At 40.4% G+C, this 24,656-nt stretch overlaps 2 protein-coding genes across 6 annotated transcripts in view; one reads left to right on the forward strand and one right to left on the reverse strand.

The window, feature by feature from the left end:
- The window catches only part of LOC139754205 (dnaJ homolog subfamily C member 30, mitochondrial-like), a 56,868-nt gene that overhangs the window by 16,839 nt on the left and 15,373 nt on the right, over positions 1–24,656 (forward strand). The window lies entirely within an intron of this gene.
- Positions 1–24,656, reverse strand: part of LOC139754203 (macrophage mannose receptor 1-like) — a 140,952-nt gene that overhangs the window by 1,630 nt on the left and 114,666 nt on the right. For all 5 annotated transcript variants that reach the window (XM_071671433.1, XM_071671438.1, XM_071671437.1 and 2 more), the window contains 3 exons: positions 21,353–21,514; positions 20,493–20,552; positions 10,596–10,760 (listed from right to left, as the gene is read on the reverse strand). In XM_071671433.1, coding sequence (XP_071527534.1) covers positions 10,596–10,760; positions 20,493–20,552; positions 21,353–21,514 — 387 coding nt within the window. The remainder of the gene's footprint in view (positions 1–10,595; positions 10,761–20,492; positions 20,553–21,352; positions 21,515–24,656) is intronic.

Genomic DNA, 24,656 nt, shown 5'->3' on the forward strand with positions numbered 1-24,656 from the left:
TGTGGGTGTAACTGGTGCACATGGGGTATTCAGTGTTATGAATGAAAAAGGTGAAGAGCTTGTAGAGTTGTGTACTTAAAAAGACTGATAATTAAGAATACCTGGTTTAAAAAAGAGATGTATACAAGTATACATATGTGAGTAGGAAAGATGGTCATTAGGCATTATTAGATTAGGAATGAATTGATAGGCATGCAAGATGCTTTTAGATGTGAATATGCTGAGAGGGGCAACTGGTGGAATGTCTTATCATTATCTTGTGGAGGTGAGGGTGAAGATCTGTAGGTGGTTTTCAAAAAAAAAAAAAAAAAAAAAAAAAAAAAAAAAAAAAAAAGGAGGCAAAGCCAGGGAGAAGAGAGTGGTGAGAGTAAGTGGGCTTGGAAAGGAAACTTATGACAAGAAATACCAGAATGGCAAAACGTGAGAGCAAATGAAGGGAAAGGAGTGGGTGAGTAATAGAAGGTATTTAGGGAACCAGTGATGGCATGTGCAAGAGATGCATATGGCATGCAAAAGGTGGGAGGTGTGCAGATTAGAAAGGGTAATGAGTGGTGGGATGAGGAAGTAAAGCTACTAGTGAAAAAGAAAAGAAAGAGGTGTTTGAGCAGTACATGCGAGGAAGGAGTGCAAATGATTGGGAAGTGTATAAGAGAAAGCAGGAGGAAGTCAAGAGGAAGATGCAGGTTTTGAAAACAAGGGCAAATGAGAGTTTGGATGAGAGAGTATCATTAAACTTTAGGGAGAATAAAAAGATGTTGTAGAAGGAGGTAAATAATGTGCAAAATACAAGACAACAAATGGGATCATTAGTGAAGGGGCAAAAGGGGAAGTGATAATGGACTGTGATGAAGTGAGGAGGAGATGGAGTAAGTATTTTGAAGGAATGTTAAATGTGTTTGATGATAGAGTGGCAGATGTAGGGTGTTTTGGTTGGGGTGGTGTGTAAAGTCAGAGAGTCATGGAAAATGATTTGGTAAAGAGAGAAGAGGTGGTGAAAGATGAAGTGCAACATGGCAGTGGGAGTGGATGGTATTGCAGATGAATTAGTTAAGAAAGGGGGTGACTGTGTTGTTGATTCATTGGTAAGGATATTCAACATTTGTATGGATCATGGTGAGGTGCATGAGAATAGGCAGAATAGGCAAATGGGGCAGAAGTGAGTATTCAAACTACAGAGGCATAAGTTTGTTGAGTATACTTGGTAAATTGTATGGAAGGGTATTGATTGAGAGGGTGAGGTCATACTGATCATGACTGGGGAAGAGGATGGGTGGATCAGGTGTTTACTTTGAGGAATGTGTTTCAGAAGTACTTAGAAAAACAAATGGATTTGTATGTGGCATCTATGGATCTGGAGAAGCCATTTGATAGGGTTGATAGAGATGCTTTGTGGGATGTAAGCTGTTAGAAGTAGTAGGAAGTTTTTATTTAGGGTGTAAGGCATGTGTACAAGTAAAGGTGGAGGAGAGTATGTAGTTCCCAGTGAAGGTCGGTCTGCGGTGGGGGTGTCTGATGTCACCATGGTTGTTTAATTTGTTTATGGATGGGGTGGTGATGGAAGTGAATGCAAGAGTCTACATAAGAGGGGTGAGTATGCATTCTGTTGGGAATGAGAGGGCCTGGGAAGTGAGTCAGTTGTTGTTCACTGATAATACAGTACTGGTGGCTGATTTGAGTGAGAAACTGCAAATGTTGGTGACCAAGTTTGGCCGTGTGTGTGAAAGAAGAAAGTTGAGAGTAAATGTGTATAAAAGCAAGGTTATTAGGTTCAGCAAGGTTGAGGGCGAGTTTGTTGGGGTGTAAGTTTGAATGGAGAAAGTTTGGGGAAGGGAAAATTGTTTTAGATATCTTGGAGTGGACTTGGCAGCAAATGGAACCACGGAAGCAGAAGTGAATCACAGGGTGGGGGAGGGGGCGAAGGTTCTTGGGGTGATGAAGAATGTATGGAAAGAGAAAATGTCGTCTCAGAGAGCAAAAATGGGTATGTTTGAAGGAATGGTAGTTCCAGCAGTATTATATGGTTGTGAGGTATGGGCTATAGATAGGGTTGTATGGAGGAAAGTGGATGCATTAGAAATGAAATGTTTGAGGACAGTATGTGTTGTGAGGTGCTTTGGTCAAGCAAATAATGAAAGAGTAAGAGATATGTGTGGAAATAAAAAGTGTGTGTTTGAGAGAGCAAGAGAGGGTGTGTTGAAATGGTTTGGACATATGGAGAGCATGAGAGAGGAAAGGTTGACAAAGGGGATATATGTGTCAGAGATAGAAGGAACAACGAGAACTGAGAGACTAAATTGGAGATGGAAGGATGGAGTGAAAAAGATTTTGAGCAATCGAGGTCTGAACATACAGGAAGGTGAGTGTGCATGGAATAGGGTGAATTGGAATGATATGGTATACTGGGGTTAATGTGCTGTCATTTGACTGAACCAGGGCAAGTGAAACATTAGAAATAAAGCATAGAAAGGTCTGTAGGGCCTGGCTGTGGATAGGGAGCTTTGGTTTCAGTGCATTACACATGACAGCTTGTGTATGGATGTGAGCAGATGTGGCCTTTCTTTGTTTGTTTCCTGGCGCTACCTCACTGACACAGAGGGTGATGATCGGGTGTGGAGGAAAGAAGAGAATGTATATGTTATCTCTTTTCTTTTCCATCAGACATTTGTGCTTTTTCCCATGGGATGGGATGGGATGGCATCAGGAATGGATGAAGGTGAGCAAGTATGAATATGAACATGTGTATATATGTATGTGTATGTATGGTTGTTTAATTTGTTTATAGATGGTATGGTTGGGGAGGTAAGTACAAGAGTTTTGGAGAAAGGGTTGAGTATGCTGTCTGTTGGGCATGAGAGGTCCTGGGAAGTGAGTCAGTTGTTGTCCGCCGATGATACAGCTCTGGTGGCTGATTCGAGGGAGAAACTGCAGAAGTTGGTGACTCTGTTTGGAAAAGTGTGTGAAAGGAGAAAGTTGAGAATTAATGTGACTAAGAGCAAGGTTGTTACGTACAGTAGGGTTGAGGGACAAGTTAATTGGGATCTATGTTTGAATGGAGAAAAATTGGAGGAAGTGAGGTGTTTTAGATATCTGGGAGTGGACTTGGCAACAAATGGAACCATGGAAGCTGAAGTAAGTCACTGGGTGGAGAAGGGAGTGAAGGTTCTGGGAGTGATGAAGAATGTATGGAAAGAGAGTATCTTATCTCAGAGAGCAACAATGGGTATGTTTGAAGGAGTAGTAGTTCCAACAATATTATATGGTTGTGAGGCATGAGCTATGGATAGGGTTTATGGAGGGTGGATGTATTGGAAATGAAATGTTTGAGGATAATATGTGGTGTGAGGTGGTTTGATTGAGTAACTAATGAAAGGGTAATAGAGATGTGTGGAAATAAAAAGAGTGTGGTTGAGAGAGCTGAAGAGGGTGTGTTGAAATGGTTAGGACATATGGAGAGAATTAGTGAGGATAGATTGACAAAGATAATATATGTGTCAGAGTTGGAGGGAACAAGGAGAAGCAGGAGACCAAATTGGAAGTGGAAGGATGGAGTGAAAAAGATTTTGAGCGACTGGGGCCAGAACATACTGGAGGGTGGGAGGCGTGCAAGGAATAGAGTGAACAGGAATGATGTGGTATACCAGGGTCAACGTGCTGTCAATGGACTGAACCAGGGCACGTGAAACATCCAGGGTAAACTATGGAAAGGTCTGTTGGGCCTGGATAAGGGTAGGGAGCTGTGGTTTTGGTGCATTACACATGACAGCTAGGGACTGAGTGTGGGACAATGTGGCCATTTTTGCCTGTTTTCCTGGCACTGCCTCGCTGAAGCTGAAGGTAGTGATGCTGTTTCCTGTGGGATGAGGTAGCGCCGGGAATGGCTGAAGGCAAGCATGCATGTATATGTGTATATATTGATATGTATATATATGTACATATGCATGTATGGGCATTGATGTGTATATTTGTGTATGTGGGTGGATGGGCCATTCTTTTTCTGTTTCTTGATGCTACCTCGCTGACATGGAAAACAGTGATCAAGTACAATAAAGAAAAAATAAATGTATATGTATGTATGGAAAAGGTCTTACTTGAGCATGTGATCAAGTAAATTCCTTCTGATCCATGGGGAAATGAAACTTGATAAGTTCTTCAGTGCGCTTTTGTATAATGATCACATCATGAGGGTAGATACAAGAAAGAAGTATAAGTCAATTGATATACAAGTTAGAGATGTAATAACTAGGACACCGTTTGGTAAAGTGACTACCTGAAGGGAGGTCGGGTGCATTCAAATCTGGCAACATGCATATCATAAAATTCATTATTTGGACAAGAAAGGTAACTGTTTAAAATTTTATCAACAATAAAGCTATCCAATTTGTGTAGACATTCACTAACAGTAGTGTTACAATTCTTTGTGTATTTAATGATATTAATGGATAATATTCATTTACCTGTTTCAAAGTCTGATTTTATTGAAATGATAAAAACTGTGTATAAAAGACTGTATTTCAATCTAATGGAGAATTTTATACTTAGAAATTTGGTATAGCAATGGGTACCCTTCTTTCACCAGTATTAAGTAATCTTTACATGGAACTCTTTGAAACAAAGTTACTAAAGTATATCTTACCCTCTAATACAATTTGGTTTAGGTATGTAGATCATGTTCTTTGTGTTTGGTCAACAAATGAAAATTTACAAACTTTTCTCTCTTTACATAACAATTCATTACCTTTCATCAACTTTACCGTAGAAATTGGAAATAACAGTATGTTACCAATTTTAGATTACATGATCCATAGGGATGGAAACATGTTTGAATTTAACACAAAGAGAAAACCTACCAATGTATGCTCATATATCCATTATTACTTAGCATGACAGAGTTAAATTATCATCATTCCAGTCTATGTTCCTTAGGGCATTACGTATATGCAGTCCAGAGTTTATTGATGATGAGTTTGAGAAGATATATTTTATTGGATCCAAGTTAAAGTATCCTAGGTCTTTCATTGATAAATTCCGTAAGTTGGCAAAGAAATCATTCTAGAGAGTTAAACCTCCCCTTGACACCAAGAACCTTGTAGTTCTTCCATTTAGTAATGATTTTACATTTCTTTCCATGTTGCTTAAATTCTTTGATGTGAATGTTGCCTTCAGCAACCCTAAAGTTCTCCAGGCTGTGTTTATAGAGTACCATGTAAAAATTGTGATATGTTTTATGTTGGGCAGACTGGTAAGGATCTTTCTGTTACACTTAAGCAACATGAGTATAGTATAAGAACAGGACAAGAATCAAATGCCTTATTTAATCATGTTAAAAATTATGATCACTGTATTGACTGGAGTAATGCCATCTCTGTTATTAAGTCTAACTCCTACACCACAAGAAATATCATTGAATCTTCTATTACTGAAAACACAAAGAAATGTAACACTAATATTAGTGAAGGTTTATACAAATTGAATAGCTTTATTGTTGACAAAATTTATAAACACTTCCCTTTCTTGTCTACATAATAGATTTTATGATATACGATATACATGTTGCCACACATGAATGCACCCTGTTATATTTCTTTCTTGTATCTCCCCTGATGTGATCATTACACAAAAGTGCACTTGTGAGATTATCGTGTTTCTATTGCCCATGGATTAGAAGAGAAATGTAGGGGAAAGGGGATTAAGAATACTTCCCACGTATTCCCTGCGTGTCGTAGAAGGCGACTAAAAGGGGAGGGAGCGGGGGCTGGAAATCCTTCCCCCTCTCGTTTTTTTTTAAGTTTCCAAAAGAAGGAACAGAGTGGGGCCAGGTGAGGATATTCCAAAAAAGGCCCAGTCCTCTGTTCTTAACGCTACCTCGCTAACACGGAAAATGGCGAATAGTTTAAAAGAAAAGAAAGATGTGTATTATTTATTTATTTATTTATTTTGCTTTGTCGCTGTCTCCCGCGTTAGCGAGGTAGCGCAAGGAAACAGACGTAAGAATGGCCCAACCCGCCCACATACACATGTATATACATACATGTCCACACACGCACAATATACATACCTATACATCTCAATGTACACATATATATACACACACAGACATATACATATATACACATGTACATAATTCATACTGTCTGCCTTAATTGTTCCCATCGCCACCTCGCCACACATGGAATAACAACCCCCTCCCCCCTCATGTGTGTGAGGTAGCGCTAGGAAAGACACCAAAGGCCCCATTCGTTCACACTCAGTCTCTAGCTGTCATGTAATAATGCACCGAAACCACAGCTCCCTTTCCACATCCAGGCCCCACACACTTTCCATGGTTTACCCCAGACGCTTCACATGCCCTGGTTCAATCCATTGACAGCACGTTGACCCCGATATACCACATCGTTCCAATTCACTCTATTCCTTGCATGCCTTTCACCCTCCTGCATGTTCAATCCCCGATCACTCAAAATCTTTTTCACTCCATCTTTCCACCTCCAATTTGGTCTCCCACTTCTCCTCGTTCCCTCCACCTCTGACACATATATCCTCTTGGTCAATCTTTCCCCACTCATTCTCCCCATGTGACCAAACCATTTCAAAACACCCTCTTCTGCTCTCTCAACCACACTCTTTTTATTTCCACACATCTCTCTCACCCTTACATTACTTACTCGATCAAACCTCCTCACACCACACATTGTCCTCAAACATCTCATTTCCAGCACATCCACCCTCCTGCGCACAACTCTATCCATAGCCCACGCCTCGCAACCATACAACATTGTTGGAACCACTATTCCTTCAAACATACCCATTTTTGCTTTCCGAGATAATGTTTTCGACTTCCAAACATTCTTCAAGGCTCCCAGAATTTTCGCCCCCTCCCCCACACTATGATTCACTTCCGCTTCCATGGTTCCATCCGCTGCCAGATCCACTCCCAGATACCTAAAACACTTTACTTCCTCCTGTTTTTCTCCATTCAAACTTACCTCCCAATTGACTTGACCCTCAACCCTACTGTAATAACCTTGCTCTTATTCACATTTACTCTTAACTTTCTTCTTTCACACACTTTACCAAACTCAGTCACCAGCTTCTGCAGTTTCTTACATGAATCAACCACCAGCGATGTATCATTAGCGAACATCAACTGACTCACTTCCCAAGCTCTCTCATCCAGAACAGACTGCATACTTGCCCCTCTTTCCAAAACTCTTGCATTCACCTCCCTCACAACCCCATCCATAAACAAATTAAACAACCATGGAGACATCACACACCCCTGCCGCAAACCTACATTCACTGAGAACCAATCACTTTCCTCTCTTCCTACACGTACACATGCCTTACATCCTCGATAAAAACTTTTCACTGCTTCTAACAACTTGCCTCCCACACCATATATTCTTAAAGCCTTCCACAGAGCATCTCTATCTACTCTATCATATGCCTTCTTCAGATCCATAAATGCTATATACAAATCCATTTGCTTTTCTAAGTACTTGTCACATACATTCTTGAAAGCAAACACCTGATCCACACATCCTCTACCACTTCTGAAACCACACTGCTCTTCCCCAATCTGATGCTCTGTACACGCCTTCACTTTCTCAATCAATACCCTCCCATATAATTTACCAGGAATACTCAACAAACTTACACCTCTGTAATTTGAGCACTCACTCTTATCCCCTTTGCCTTTGTACAATGGCACTATGCAAGCATTCCGCCAATCCTCACCATGAATCATACATACATTAAATAACCTTACCAACCAGTCAACAATACAGTCACCCCCTTTTTTAATAAATTCCATTGCAATACCATCCAAACCTGCTGCTTTGCCGGCTTTCATCTTCCGTAAAGCTTTTACTACCTCTTCTCTATTTACCAAATAATTTTCCCTAACCCTCTCACTTTGCACACCACCTCGACCAAGACACCCTATATCTGCCACTCTATCATCAAACACATTCAACAAACCTTCAAAATACTCACTCCATCTCCTTCTCACATCACCACTACTTGTTATCACCTCCCCATTAGCCCCCGTCATATGTGTATATATACATATACTATTTATTTATATATGTTATACATAATCGAGGCATTTGGACGATTTTTGCAGGGAAAAAATGCAATTGAGTGGGAGATGTATAAAAGAAAGAGACAGGAGGTCAAGAGAAAGATGCAAGAGGTGAAAAAAAGGGCAAATGAGAGTTGGGGTGAGAGAGTATCATTAAATCTTAGGGAGAATAAAAAGATGTTCTGGAAGGAGGTAAATAAAGTGCGTAAGACAAGGGAGCAAATGGGAACTTCAGTGAAGGGCGCAAATGGGGTGATAACAAGTAGTGGTGATGTGAGAAGGAGATGGAGTGAGTATTTTGAAGGTTTGTTGAATGTGTTTGATGATAGAGTGGCAGATATAGGGTGTTTTGGTCGAGGTGGTGTGCAAAGTGAGAGGGTTAGGGAAAATGATTTGGTAAACAGAGAAGAGGTAGTGAAAGCTTTGCGGAAGATGAAAGCTGGCAAGGCAGCAGGTTTGGATGGTATTGCAGTGGAATTTATTAAAAAAGGGGGTGACTGTATTGTTGACTGGTTGGTAAGGTTATTTAATGTATGTATGACTCATGGTGAGGTGCCTGAGGATTGGCGGAATACGTGCATAGTGCCACTGTACAAAGGCAAAGGGGATAAGAGTGAGTGCTCAAATTACAGAGGTATAAGTTTGTTGAGTATTCCTGGTAAATTATATGGGAGGGTATTGATTGAGAGGGTGAAGGCATGTACAGAGCATCAGATTGGGGAAGAGCAGTGTGGTTTGAGAAGTGGTAGAGGATGTGTGGATCAGGTGTTTGCTTTGAAGAATGTATGTGAGAAATACTTAGAAAAGCAAATGGATTTGTATGTAGCATTTATGGATCTGGAGAAGGCATATGATAGAGTTGATAGAGATGCTCTGTGGAAGGTATTAAGAATATATGGTGTGGGAGGCAAGTTGTTAGAAGCAGTGAAAAGTTTTTATCGAGGATGTAAGGCATGTGTACGTGTAGGAAGAGAGGAAAGTGATTGGTTCTCAGTGAATGTAGGTTTGCGGCAGGGGTGTGTGATGTCTCCATGGTTGTTTAATTTGTTTATGGATGGGGTTGTTAGGGAGGTGAATGCAAGAGTTTTGGAAAGAGGGGCAAGTATGAAGTCTGTTGGGGATGAGAGAGCTTGGGAAGTGAGTCAGTTGTTGTTCGCTGATGATACAGTGCTGGTGGCTGATTCATGTGAGAAACTGCAGAAGCTGGTGACTGAGTTTGGTAAAGTGTGTGGAAGAAGAAAGTTAAGAGTAAATGTGAATAAGAGCAAGGTTATTAGGTACAGTAGGGTTGAGGGTCAAGTCAATTGGGAGGTGAGTTTGAATGGAGAAAAACTGGAGGAAGTGAAGTGTTTTAGATATCTGGGAGTGGATCTGGCAGCGGATGGAACCATGGAAGCGGAAGTGGATCATAGGGTGGGGGAGGGGGCGAAAATTCTGGGGGCCTTGAAGAATGTGTGGAAGTCGAGAACATTATCTTGGAAAGCAAAAATGGGTATGTTTGAAGGAATAGTGGTTCCAACAATGTTGTATGGTTGCGAGGCGTGGACTATGGATAGAGTTGTGCGCAGGAGGATGGATGTGCTGGAAATGAGATGTTTGAGGACAATGTGTGGTGTGAGGTGGTTTGATCGAGTGAGTAACGTAAGGGTAAGAGAGATGTGTGGAAATAAAAAGAGCGTGGTTGAGAGAGCAGAAGAGGGTGTTTTGAAGTGGTTTGGGCACATGGAGAGAATGAGTGAGGAAAGATTGACCAAGAGGATATATGTGTCGGAGGTGGAGGGAACGAGGAGAAGAGGGAGACCAAATTGGAGGTGGAAAGATGGAGTGAAAAAGATTTTGTGTGATCGGGGCCTGAACATGCAGGAGGGTGAAAGGAGGGCAAGGAATAGAGTGAATTGGAGCGATGTGGTATACCGGGGCTGACGTGCTGTCAGTGGATTGAATCAAGGCATGTGAAGCGTCTGGGGTAAACCATGGAAAGCTGTGTAGGTATGTATATTTGCGTGTGTGGACGTATGTATATACATGTGTATGGGGGTGGGTTGGGCCATTTCTTTCGTCTGTTTCCCTGCGCTACCTCGCAAACGCGGGAGACAGCGACAAAGCCAAAAAAAAGGCATGGATGTATAGAAAGAAAAAGGTTTTCAGTGATCAGGCCCTGAACATGCAGGAGGGTGAAAGTCTGCATGGGATAGAGTGAAACTGAATGATGTGGTATACAGGGGTTGACATGCTGTCAAAAGACTGAATCACAGCCTGTGAGGCATCTGGGGTAAACCATGGAAAGGTCTGTAGGGCGTGGTTGTGGATAGGGAGCTGTCAGTTTAGTGCATTATGCATGACTGCTAAAGAATGAATGTAAGCAAATGTGGCCTTTCTTCACATGTTCCTGGCACTGCCCTGCTAGCATGGGAAATACTAATCAAGCATGAAAAAAACAGTTGTTGAGAAATATCTCCCCTCATTTGATACTTGAATATGAGCTTTCTACAGGTACCATAATACATTAACTTACCTCCAGAATACAAAGCATTATCAAAGCCGTAGCTTTCACCATCCCCAACTCGCTTTGGTTTCTTCTGGATATAACTGTAACCAAAAAGGCCAATACCAGCTACAACCAGCAAAACAGTCATGATGATGCCAATCGTACCTCCAGCACTCATAGGTTTCTGTGACCCTTTGGAAATAAAATGGTACTGAATATAGAAAATTTTGATGTATGTTCACTGCTTCATATTTGTAAAACACTGAAAAGAATAAAGAAAGGTGATAAAGAATTAGCTCTGGATAACAAACATGTGTCACTGATGAGCAGGGCCTCTATAATACTTTAGAAAATTATCATGCAACATAAAATGGGCATTTTGTATAACAGGAAGTACTTAGATAATGTAAGGGACAACATGATACAGGAAGAGATTAGGCATAACAAATCACTGACTTATACAAGAGATGAAAAAAAGATCTTTAAAAGAGGCAAGTGGGGTGACTGCATATTCTAGGATTAACAGCCTTTAATACTGTCCACAATATTCATTTCCAAGCAGGTCAAAGTGAAGAACTGCTTAAATGGAATAAAGTCTACCTAATTGGGAGAGAACCGAAGGTTATTGCATTAAGCTAGGTGAGGGCAATAAGTGGGCTTCCTTAAGGTTCAGTGTTAGGGCGATGCTAATTTTGATCGATGTAATTCTTTTTGTCAGTATTAAGAAGAAAAACACACAATAACTCCGTGCTGGTGAGTGACAGCTGCATCTATGCCCTATGTATAAACAGTGACATAAGATCAACATTTGCCTTGCACTATAGTCGGAACTAGATATTAAGATGAAAGGTATTTATATAATCTTTTCGTAAACAAATGGAAGGAGTATAATGTACAGAAGTATTTGAAGGGGAGGAAACTTCACAGGTTAGAAACACAATGGATGAGTAATAAGAGAGAAGTGGATGTTTTAGTGAATGGTCAGTGTACAGTATATTGGTGATGGGATAGTGGCCTGTCAGGTGGCTGATCTCAAAGAGTGGTTGGATGATGGAGATAGTCTCATGAATTCACTGTCATGAAAATGATATCAGTAAATTGAAGAGGGTGAAAAGACTGTGTGGCTGATGTGAGGTGGGGCAAGGAGGCTGACAAGGAATGATGAGAAGGATGGTTCTGGACTGAACCATGTCAAAGAGTTGCTAAGGTGGGTCTGTGGTACTGTGGTAATCTGCCATGGCAATGATATTCTAAAAGGTAATATATGTGACTTATTTTGAGGTGAGAAGATGAACTGAGAAGTATGGTTGGATACCAGATAGATGGCCAAAGCCAAGTTTTCTTAAGACATTTCAAGCTGTAAAAGGAAGACCTTGAGTAATGGTGAGATTAATATATTTATACCTCTGATTTCCATTTCCTTCAGGAACTCTCTTCAAGGGGTTGGCCATAGCAGAAGAGTTTCCACTTATCCCTGTCCTTACATGCCTCCCTGGCATACACCATTCCACCATTTCTCTCTCTCCAGTGCTCTTCCACTCTATTTTCCATGTCACAGGTGGTCTTCCTCTCACAATAGCCCCTTTAACTGTACAATCATACATTCTTCTTGTAAACTTCCCATCCTGCATTCTTTCTGCATGCCCAAACCACCTCAAAGTATTACATTTCACCCACTCTACCACTTCACAATTCATTCTCCTTGCATTCCTGCCCATGCCACATCTCATACTCTCTCATTTCTTTCTTCATTTCATTTAGTCATACCACTTAGTCCTCTTAAATAACTCATTTCCACAGCCTGGATGCTTGACCTCTGTGACTTATTCCATATCATTATTTTGGCTGCATACATCAGGGCTGGAAGTACTATGCTGTCCCTTAATCCTTTCCATACGTACATCTCTACCCTTCATCATTCTGTGAAGGGACCCAGTTGCTTTTCTACCCGTACTTGTCTCTACATTATCTTTCTTTCCATTTCACCAAACTATCCCCAAGACAGCTCATGAATTCCTAATTTCTCTCATCTCTTCCTGTCTTTCTCCCCCCATATCTTTAACACAATTTAGTATGCTTTCTTCTTTCACTCTATAGGGTTTTGCAAAGTCTATACTTTCACTCTGTTTCCTTTCAAACACAATTACTTTACTTTTCCTCTCATTTAACCATGAAGCATCTATGCTTACATACATTACAAAACATGCTTACAACCTTTTGCAACTCCTCTTCACTTCCAACAAACAACACAGTATCATCGGCAGACAAGCTGGTCACTAACCACCATACTCCAACTCTGCAGCCTCTTTCCCTAGCTTTGCTTTCACCTCTCTTATAACTCCATCCATATATATATTCATTTATTCATTATACTTTGTTGCTGTCCTTTGCGACAAAAGAATTGCCCAACTCACCCATATTCACATGTATATACATACACCTATACATTTCAACGTATACATATATATACATACACACATATACTTATATACATATGTATATAATTCATACCTGCTGCCTTTATTTAATTCCCGTCGCCACCCCACCACATATAAAATGACAACCCCCTCCCCATGCACATTTATATATATATATATATATATATATATATATATATATATATATATATATATATATATATATATATTTTATATTTTTTCTTTATTTTGCTTTGTCGCTGTCTCCTGCGTTAGCGAGGTAGCGCAAGGATACAGACGAAAGAATGGCCCAACCCACCCACATACACATGTATATACATATACGTCCACACACGCAAATATACATACCTATACATCTCAATGTACACATATACATACACACACAGACATATACATATATACACAAGTACATAATTCATACTGTCTGCCTTTATTTATTCCCATCGCGACCTCGTCACACATGGAATAACAACCCCCTCCCCCCTCGTGTGCGAGTTAGCCCTAGGAAAAGACAACAAAGGCCCCATTCGTTCACACTCAGTCTCTAACTGTCATGTAATAATGCACCGAAACCACAGCTCCCTTTCCACATCCAGGCCCCACAGAACTTTCCATGGTTCACCCCAGACGCTTCACATGCCCTGGTTCAATCCATTGACAGCACGTCGACCCTGATATACCACATCGTTCCAATTCACTCTATTCCTTGCACGCCTTTCACCCTCCTGCATGTTCAGGCCCCGATCACTCAAAATCTTTTTCACTCCATCTTTCCACCTCCAATTTGGTCTCCCACTTCTCCTCGTTCCCTCCACCTCTGACACATATATCCTCTTGGTCAATCTTTCCTCACTCATTCTCTCCATGTGACCAAACCATTTCAAAACACCCTCTTCTGCTTTCTCAACCACACTCTTTTTATTTCCACACATCTCTCTTACCCTTACATTACTTACTCGATAACCACCTTACACCACATATTGTCCTCAAACATCTTATTTCCAGCACATCCACCCTCCTGCGCACAACTCTATCCATAGCCCACGCCTTGCAACCATACAACATTGTTGGAACCACTATTCCTTCAAATATACCCATTTTTGCTTTCTGAGATAATGTTCTCAACTTCCAAACATTCTTCAAGGCTCCCAGAATTTTCACATCCTCCCCCATCCTATGATTCACTTCCGCTTCCATGGTTCCATCTACTGGCAAATCCACTCCCAGATATCTAAAACACTTTACTTCCTCCTGTTTTTCTCCATTCAAACTCACCTCCCAATTGACTTGACCCTCAACCCTACTGTACCTAATAACCTTGCTCTAATTCACATTTACTCTTAACTTTCTTCTTTCACACACTTTACCAAACTCAGTCACCAGCTTCTGCAGTTTCTCACATGAATCAGCCACCAGTGCTGTATCATCAGCGAACAACAACTGACTCTTCCCAAGCTCTCTCATCCACAACAGACTGCATACTTGCCCCTCTTTCCAAAACTCTTGCATTCACCTCCCTAACAACCCCATCCATAAACAAATTAAACAACCATGGAGACATCACACACCCCTGCTGCAAACCTACATTCACTGAGAACCAATCACTTTCCTCTCTTCCTACATGTACACATGCCTTACATCCTTCATAAAAACTTTTCACTGCTTCTAACAACTTGCCTTCCACACCATAAATTCTTAATACCTTCCACAGAGCATCTCTATCAACTCCTTCATATGCTTTCTCCAGATCCATAAATGCTACATACAACTCCATTTGCTTTTCTAAGTATTTCTCACATACATTCTTCAAAGCAAACACCCGATCCACACATCCTCTACCACTTCTCAAACCACACTGCTCTTCCCCAATCTGATGCTCTGTACATGCCTTCACCCTCTCAATCAATACCCTCCCATATAATTTCCCAGGAATACTCAACAAACTTATACCTCTGTAATTTGAGCACTCACTCTTATCCCCTATGTCTTTGTAAAATGGCACTATGCAAGCATTCCGCCAATCCTCAGGCACCTCACCATGAATCATACATACATTAAATAACCTTACCAACCAGTCAACAATACAGTCCCCCCCTTTTTTAATAAATTCCACTGCAATACCATCCAAACCCACTGCCTTGCCAGCTTTCATCTTCTGTAAAGCTTTTACTACCTCTTCTCTATTTACCAAATCATTTTCCCTAACCCTCTCACTTTGCACCCCACCTCCATCAAAACACCCTATATCTGCCACTCTATCATCAAACACATTCAACAAACCTTCAAAATACTCACTCCATCTCCTTCTCACATCACCACTACTTGTTATCACCTCCCCATTAGCCCCTTCACTAAAGTTCCCATTTGCTCCCTTGTCTTACGCACTTTATTTACCTCCTTCCAAAACATCTTTTTATTCTCCCTAAAATTTAATGATGCTCTCTCACCCCAACTCTCATTTGCCCTCTTTTTCACCTCTTGCACCTTTCTCTTGACCTCCTGCCTCTTTCTTTTATAAATCTCCCACTCATTTGCATTTTTCCCTGCAAAAATCGTCCAAATGCCTCTCTTCTCTTTCACTAATAATCTTACTTCTTCATCCCACCACTCACTACCCTTTCTAATCAACCCACCTCCCACGCTTCTCATGCCACAAGCATCTTTTGCGCAAGCCATCACTGCTTCCCTAAATACATCCCATTCCTCCCCCACTCCCCTTACCTCCTTTGTTCTCACCTTTTTCCATTCTGTACTCAGTCTCTCCTGGTACTTCCTCACACAAGTCTCCTTCCCAAGCTCACTTACTCTCACCACTCTCTTCACTTTTATTATACTTTATAATACTTTGTCACTGTCTCCCGCGTTAGCAAGGTAGCGCAAGGAAACAGATGAAAGAATGGCCCAACCCACCCACATACACATGTATGTATATATATATATATACAGGTCCACACATGCACATATACATACCTATACATCTCAACCTATACATATATATACACACACACAGACATATACATATATACACATGTACATAATTCATACTGTCTGCCTTATTCATTCCCATCACCACCCCACCACACATGAAATGAAAAACCCCCTCCCCCTGCATGTGCACGAGGTAGTGCTAGGAAAAGACAACAAAGGCCACATTCGTTCTCACTCAGTCTCTAGTCTCTAGCTGTCATGTATAATGCACTGAAACCACAGCTCCCATTCCACATCCAGGCCCCACAAAACTTTCCATGGTTTACCTCAGACGCTTCACATGCCCTGGTTCAATCCATTGACAGCACGTTGACCCCGGTATACCACATTGTTCCAATTCATTCTATTCCTTGGACGCCTTTCACCCTCCTGCATGTTCAGGCCCCAATCACTCAAAATCTCTTTCACTCCATCTTTCCACCTCCAAAATGGTCTCCCACTTCTCGTTCCCTCCATCTCTGACGCATATATCCTCTTTGTCAATCTTTCCTCACTCATTCTCTCCACGTGACCATACCATTTCAAAACACCCTCTTCTGCTCTCTCAACCACACTCTTTTTATTACCACACATCTCTCTTACCCTATCATTACTTACTCAATCAAACCACCTCACCCCACATATTGTCCTCAAACATCTCATTTCCAGCACATCCACCCTCCTCCGTACACCCCTATCTATCGCCCACACCTCGCAACTATATATCATTGTCGGAACCACTATTCCTTCAAACATACCCATTTTTGCTTTCCGAGATAACATTCTCACCTTCCACACATTTTTCAATGCTTCCAGGACTTTCGCCCCCTCCCCCACCCTATGACTTACTTCCGCCTCCATGGTTCCATCTGCAGCCAAATATATGTTGAGTATTCCTGTGAAATTATATGGGAGGGTATTGATTGAGAGGGTGAAGGCATGCACAGAGCATCAGATTGAGGAAGAGCAGTGTGGTTTCAGATGTGGTACAGGATGTGTGGATCAGGTGTTTGCTTTGAAGAATGTATATGAGAAATACTTAGAAAAGCAAATGGATTTGTATGTAGCATTTATGGATCTGGAGAAGGCATATGATAGAGTTGATAGAGATGCTCTGTGGAAAGTATTAAGAATATATGGTGTGGGATGAAAGTTGTTAAAAGCAGTGAAAAGTTTTTATCGAGGGTGTAAGGCATGTGCACGTGTAGGAAGTGAGGAAAGTGATTGGTTCTCAGTAAATGCAGATATGCGGCAGGGGTGTGTGATGTCTCCATGGTTGTTTAATTTCTTTATGGATGGGGTTGTTAGGGAGGTGAATAAAAGAGTTTTGGAAAGAGGGGCAAGTATGCAGTCTGTTGTGCATTAGCGAGCTTGGGAAGAGTCAGTTGTTGTTCGCTGATGATACAGCACTGGTGGCTGATTCATGTGAGAAACTGCCAAAGCTGGTGACTGAGTTTGGTAAAGTGTGTGAAAGAAGAAAGCTGAGAGTAAATGTGAATAAGAGCAAGGTTATTAGGTACAGTAGGGTTGAGGGACAAGTCAATTGGGAGGTAAGTTTGAATGGAGAAAAACTGGAGGAAGTGAAGTGTTTTAGATATCTGGGAGTGGATTTGGCAGCGGATGGAATCATGGAAGCGGAAGTGAGTCATAGGATGGGGGAGGGAGCGAAAGTTCTGGGATCGTTGAAGACTGTGTGGAAGTCGAGAACATTATCTCGGAGAGCAAAAATGGGTATGTTTGAAGGAATAGTGGTTCCAACAATGTTATATGGTTGCGAGGCATGGGCTATAGATGAGGTTGTGCAGAGAAGGGTGGACATGTTGGAGATGAAATGTTTGAGGATAATATGAGGTGTGAGGTGGTTTGATAAAGTAAGTAATGAAAGGGTAAGAGAGATGTGTGGTAATAAAAAGAATGTGGTTGAGAGAGCAGGAGAGAGTGTGTTGAAATGGTTTGGACACATGGAGAGAATGAGTGAGGAAAGATTGACAAAGAGGATATATGTGTCAGAGGTGAAGGGAATGAGAAGCGGGGGACCAAATTGGAGGTGGAAGGATGGAGTGAAAAAAATTTTGAGTGATCAGGGCCTGAACATACAGGAGGGTGAAAGGCATGCAAGGAATAGAGTGAATTGGAACGATGTGGTATACCGGCGTCAACGTGCTGTCAGTGGATTGAACCAGGGCATGCTATTTCATGTGTGGCAGGGTGGCGACAGGAATGGATGAAGGCAGCAAGTATGAATATGTTCATGTGTATATATGTATATGTCTGTGTATGTATATGTATGCATATGTTGAAATGTATATGTATGTATATGTGCGTGTGTGTGGGTGTTTATACATGTGTATGTGGGTGGGTTGGGCTATTCCTCATCTGTTTCCTTGTGCTACTTCACTAACAAGGGAGACAGTGGTTAAGTACAATATGAATATAGATAAATGAATATAATATGAATATAGATAAAGGTATATACCCAATTTTTTTTACCAAACTCCAGGGGAGGATGAATAGCTGGACTGACTGCCATAACCAGGATTTTTTCCTAGGGCTGCTTGACCCTTGCGAATGCATCATGGTCAGCAACACAAGCTGCTACACCATGGAGGTAAAAATACTCCTTCAAAATACTACAAAAGTTGTCCATACTTAAATGGAGATGAATTTTTTGTATCATCAGGGTTTTTTTTATTAAATACAGATGCTCCCCAATAGGGTTACAATCCAATAAACCCATTGCAAGTTGAAAATATCATAAGTCAAAAATACATTCAATACTGTACATCTAACCTACTGAACATCATAGCTTAACCTAGCACACCTTAAACTTTCTCGGAACACTTATATTTCTCATCCACAATTATCCAATGCAGCTCTTCCTTAAAAGCTTTGGCACCATCAGTATCGGCATATTTTGCCTCTCTGCTAACCTTTACATTATGAAAATTATGATGCCTTTTGAAGCACTGGAACCACCATGACTTGCTGTAAACATTTGTGCATACACAAGATCATCAGCATGTTCTTGCCCTAGCCTGGATCATCAGCAGGCTAAGGAGTATGAGCTTCAACATCTGGTCTTCCATCCACATGACGAGTACTTTTTCCATATCATTAATTGGCCCAGCTCTTTTCTTTGTGATGACATGGATGTAACCAATGCAGAAGATTTCAGTGCATCACTGATTTGCTGCTTATCCTTTAAGATAGTCAAGATCGTCAATTGTGAAAGTCCTGACTTGCATATGATGGCAATTACTGGCTAGCAGTCTTCATGCTGGGCAATTATCTTTTATTTCATTTCAAGAGTAATGGCCTTCCTCTTCTCACCAGGGGCAAGAGACACAGATAGGCATTTTGTAAACATGATGGGAAGCAGAATTACAAAACACAGAATAAAAAAAAAATGCTGGCAACACAGTATACTGTAGAGCAGGGTTGTTCAATTACTTGAGGGGGTAGGGCCAGATTATGAAACTCAAATTGATGTAAGGGTCATACATATATTTTACCTCCATATATTTTCGTTAAACTCTTATACATAGAAAGAATATCCCTAGGGATAGGGGAGAAAGAATACTTCCCATGTATTGCCTGCATGTCATAGAAGGCGACTAAAGGGAAGGGAGCAGGGGGCTGGAAATCCTCCCCTCTCGTTTTTTGTTTTCCTAATGAAGGAACAGAGGAGGGGGGCCAAGTGAGGATATGCCCTCAGAGGCTTAGTCCTCTGTTCTTAACACTACCTCGCAAACGCAGGAAATGGCGAATAGTATGAAAGAAAAACCAGAAAGAAACGAAAGATTACAATTGATCATGTTTCATTCAGGTAATTAATACAGTTGGTCACGAAAATTATTTATGTAAGAATTTATGTACTTGAATAAATATATTTCATTACTGTATTTTAATTCTTCTGAGTCTGCCAAAGGGCTAATGAAAAACCACTCAAGGGTTGGATATGGCCCATGGGCCACCAACTGAATAGCCCTGCTGTAGAGTAATGGTTGTTTACTCTCGTGATTGTATGGCTGACTGGAAGCTGCAGCTCTGCCACTGTGCAGTATCACGAGAGAGTATCGTACCACACCGCTAGTCCGGGAAAAGATCTAAATTCAAAATTTGATGTATGGTTTCTACTGAATGCATAATGCTATGGCACCATTGTAATGTTGGAATATCGTAAGTTGAACCACTGTAAGTCAGGGAGCATCTGTTTCTTAAATGGCTTGAATTTGGGATTTAAGGAGACACAATAGTAAATGTTCTAGAAAAAAACACAAGGTTTGCAGTTGTTAAACTAAAAGGGTTTAGAAAAATTGTAGGCATGCAAACACACACACAGATATATATGCAAAAGGGAAGAGATTGTTAATACCCTTTAACCACTCTTAAGTATGACAATGGATCTTGGGTATGGTGGTCTGGCCTTTGACCTGACCCTCAAGAAACCATTCAAAGGCTAGGCCATTATAATCAGGGCTATACTGTTGTTTCAAGAAGTTAGACATTCATAACTTACAGCCTTGTGAAGAGTGGGTTGTTCCAAGTGGTGGTAGGTTGGTGGATGGAATATGAGCAACTGAAAGAAAGAGGGTTAATGTATTTGAAACATGTATCAAAAAAATCAAACATGTATCAAAAAAAGTTGATGTATCAATGCCATAGGCCTTTCATATGTTGGAACTTAATGGTTTAAAATGTATTTTTCTCAGTGATCAGCCATAAGGGATGTGCATGAATGTGGTACAGTATAACTAAGTTTATGAGATGCTAGTGTAAAATTAAAAAGGAGATACTGTATAGGTTCCTTTATGTTGAAGGCTTTCAGCAAAGACAAAAGTCCTTATTTCCCCAAGGGGAAAGGGAGAAAAGGAAGAGATTAATGAAAAGAGTTACTGAGAAGTTTGAAACCCATACTTTGAAAAAGGACAGATCATAGGTATCATAAAAATTAAAGAAAAGATAAAACAGATGCTGCAAGAAAATGTTAAGACAGGAGCAAACATGAGAATAAGTGCATGGTGCATATAGGAGTAAATGTTAAGACTAGCCTGGTAGCTTAGTTTGAACAAGACAGAAAGTAAGTTCAACATTCCTATGTCCTATGTCAATTTCAACACTTACATGTTTGTGGCTTTGAAATGGAAAAAAAAAAGAATAGTGGTATGGCATCTGGAGAATGTTTTCTAAGCTAACACTGAGTTAAGAAAAGATCTTTCCAGGCTATAACTAACCTTGATGTGCTGCACTGTTTTAACAGTGAGCTCCAGAAGCCTGACTAAACTTAAGTCAAATTAGGTTTTATGCATTACTTTGGTTTTCATTTGCTACAAGGTTATCTGTTACATATATATTTATGATGTTCAGAAGTCTGGTTACTTTTTAAAGTTTTGCAGATGTACGCTCGAGCAAAGGAACAGCTAGCATCATTCCAGCGACCACTGAAAGTGTAGAGCTCTGCACACTCCTCCTCCTCATCATTAGGTTCCCCTTTGTCCCAGTTGACAAAGTCAAGGCCAGTGCCGTCACTCCAACCAAATCCTTATGAGACAATATGAAAAGAAAAAAAAAGATATATATATATATATATATATATATATATATATATATATATATATATATATATATATTTTATATTTATTTCATTTATTCTGCTTTGTCGCTGTCTCCCGCGTTAGCGAGGTAGCGCAAGGAAACAGACGAAAGAATGGCCCAACCCACCCACATACACATGTATATACATACATGTCCACACACGCAAATATACATACCTATACATCTCAATGTATACATATATATACACACACAGACATATACATATATACACATGTACATAATTCATACTGTCTGCCTTCATTTATTCTCATCACCACCTCACCACACATGGAATAACAACCCCCTCCCCCCTCATGTGTGCAAGGTAGCGCTAGGAAAAGACAACAAAGGCCCCATTCGTTCACACTCTCTCTCTCTCTCTCTCTCTCTTTTTTTTTTTTTTTTTCCAAAAGAAGGAACAGAGGGGGCCAGGTGAGGATATTCCAAAAAAGGCCCAGTCCTCTGTTCTTAACGCTACCTCGCTAACGCGGGAAATGGCAAATAGTTTAAAAGAAAGAAAAAAAAAAAAAATATATATATATATATATATATATATATATATATATATATATATATATATATATTATATATATATATATATATATATATATATATATATATATATATATATATATATATATATATATATTATCCCTGGGGATAGGGGAGAAAGAATACTTCCCACGTATTCCCTGCGTGTCGTAGAAGGCGACTAAAAGGGGAGGGAGCGGGTGGCTGGAAATCCTCCCCTCTCGTTTTTTTTTGATTTTCCAAAAGAAGGAACAGAGAAGGGGGCCAGGTGAGGATTTTCCCTCTAAGGCCCAGTCCTCTGTTCTTAACGCTACCTCGCAAACGCGGGAAATGGCGAATAGTATGAAAAAAAAAAAAAAAAAAATTTATATATATATATATATATATTTTTTTTTTTTGCCGCTGTCTCCCGTGTTTGCGAGGTAGCGCAAGGAACAGACGAAAGAAATGGCCCAACCCACCCCCATACACAATGTACACACACACACGCCCACACACGCAAATATACATACCTATACATCTCAATGTACACATATATGTACACACACAGACACATACATATATACCCATGTACACAATTCACACTGTCTGCCCCTATTCATTCCCATCGCCACCTCGACACACACGGAATACCATCCCCCTCCCCCCTCATGTGTGCGAGGTAGCACTAGGAAAAGACAACAAAGGCCCCATTCGTTCACACTCAGTCTCCAGCTGTCACGCAATAATGCCCGAAACCACAGCTCCCTTTCCACATCCACGCCCCACAGAACTTTCCATGGTTTACACCAGACGCTTCACATGCCCTGATTCAATCCACTGACAGCACGTCAACCCCGGTATACCACATCGATCCAATTCACTCTATTCCTTGCCCTCCTTTCACCCTCCTGCATGTTCAGGCCCCGATCACACAAAATCTTTTTCACTCCATCTTTCCACCTCCAATTTGGTCTCCCACTTCTCCTCATTCCCTCCACCTCCGACACATATATCCTCTTGGTCAATCTTTCCTCACTCATTCTCTCCATGTGCCCAAACCATTTCAAAACACCCTCTTCTGCTCTCTCAACCACGCTCTTTTTATTTCCACACATCTCTCTTACCCTTACATTACTTACTCGATCAAACCACCTCACACCACACATTGTCCTCAAACATCTCATTTCCAGCATATCCACCCTCCTGCGCACAACTCTATCCATAGCCCATGCCTCGCAACCATACAACATATATATATAATTTTGACTGAAATAGATTGGATGATTTGGGACTACTGGTGTTTGAGCACCTACCCAATGGAAGAGCGGTGCTGGGAAGGTTGGAGAACATAAAAAACTTAATAGCTGTAAATAAGTTGTATTCAACTATATATATATATATATATATATATATATATATATATATATATATATATATATATATATATGTATATATATATATATATATATATATATATATATATATATATATATATATATATATATATATATATATATATATATATATATATATATATATATATATATATATATATATATATATATATATATATATATAGTTGAATACATATATAGTTGAATATATATATATATATATATGTATATATATATATATATATATATATATATATATATATATATATATGTGCGTGTATATAGAAGAAAGCTGAGAGTAAATGTGAATAACAGCAAGGTTATTAGGTACATTAGGGTTGAGGGACAAGTCAATTGGGAGGTAAGTTTGAATGGAGAAAAACTGGAGGAAGTGAAGTGTTTTATATATCTGGGAGTGGATTTGGCAGCGGATGGAACCATGGAAGCAGAAGTGAATCATAGGGAGGGGGAGAAAGTTCTGGGAGTGTTGAAAAATGTGTGGAAGTCGAGAACATTATCTCGAAAGCAAAAATGGGTATGTTTGAAGGAATAGTAGTTCCAACAATGTTATATGGTTGCGAGGCATGGGCTATAGATAGAGTTGTGCGGAGGAGGTTAGATGTGCTGGAAATGAGATGTTTGAGGACAATATGTGGTGTGAGGTGGTTTGATCGAGTAAGTAATAATAGGGTAAGAGAGGTGTGTGGTAATCGAAAGAGTGTGGTTGAGAGAGCAGAAGAGGGTGTTTTGAAATGGTTTGGTCACATGGAGAGAATGAGTGAGGAAAGATTGACCAAGAGGATTTATGTGTCAGAGGTGGAGGGAACAAGGAGAAGTGGGAGACCAAATGGAGGTGGAAAGATGAAGTGAAAAAGATTTTGAGTGATCGGGGCCTAAACATGCAGGAGGGTGAAAGGTGTGCTAGGAATAGAGTGAACTGGAACGATGTGGTGTAACATGGTCGACGTGCTGTGGATGGACTGAACCAGGGCATGTGAAGCATCTGGGGTAAACCATGGAAAGTTCTGTGGGGCCTGGATGTGGAAAGGGAGCTGTGGTTTCGGTGCATTATTACATGACAGCTAGAGACTGTGAACGAATGTGGCCTTTGTTGTCTTTTCCTAGCGCTACCTCGCGCACATGAAGGGGGGAGTGGGTTGTTATTTCATGTGTGGTGAGGT

Source organism: Panulirus ornatus, chromosome 16, assembly GCF_036320965.1.
Source record: "Panulirus ornatus isolate Po-2019 chromosome 16, ASM3632096v1, whole genome shotgun sequence".
In the NCBI taxonomy this organism is placed as follows: Eukaryota; Metazoa; Arthropoda; class Malacostraca; order Decapoda; family Palinuridae; genus Panulirus; species Panulirus ornatus.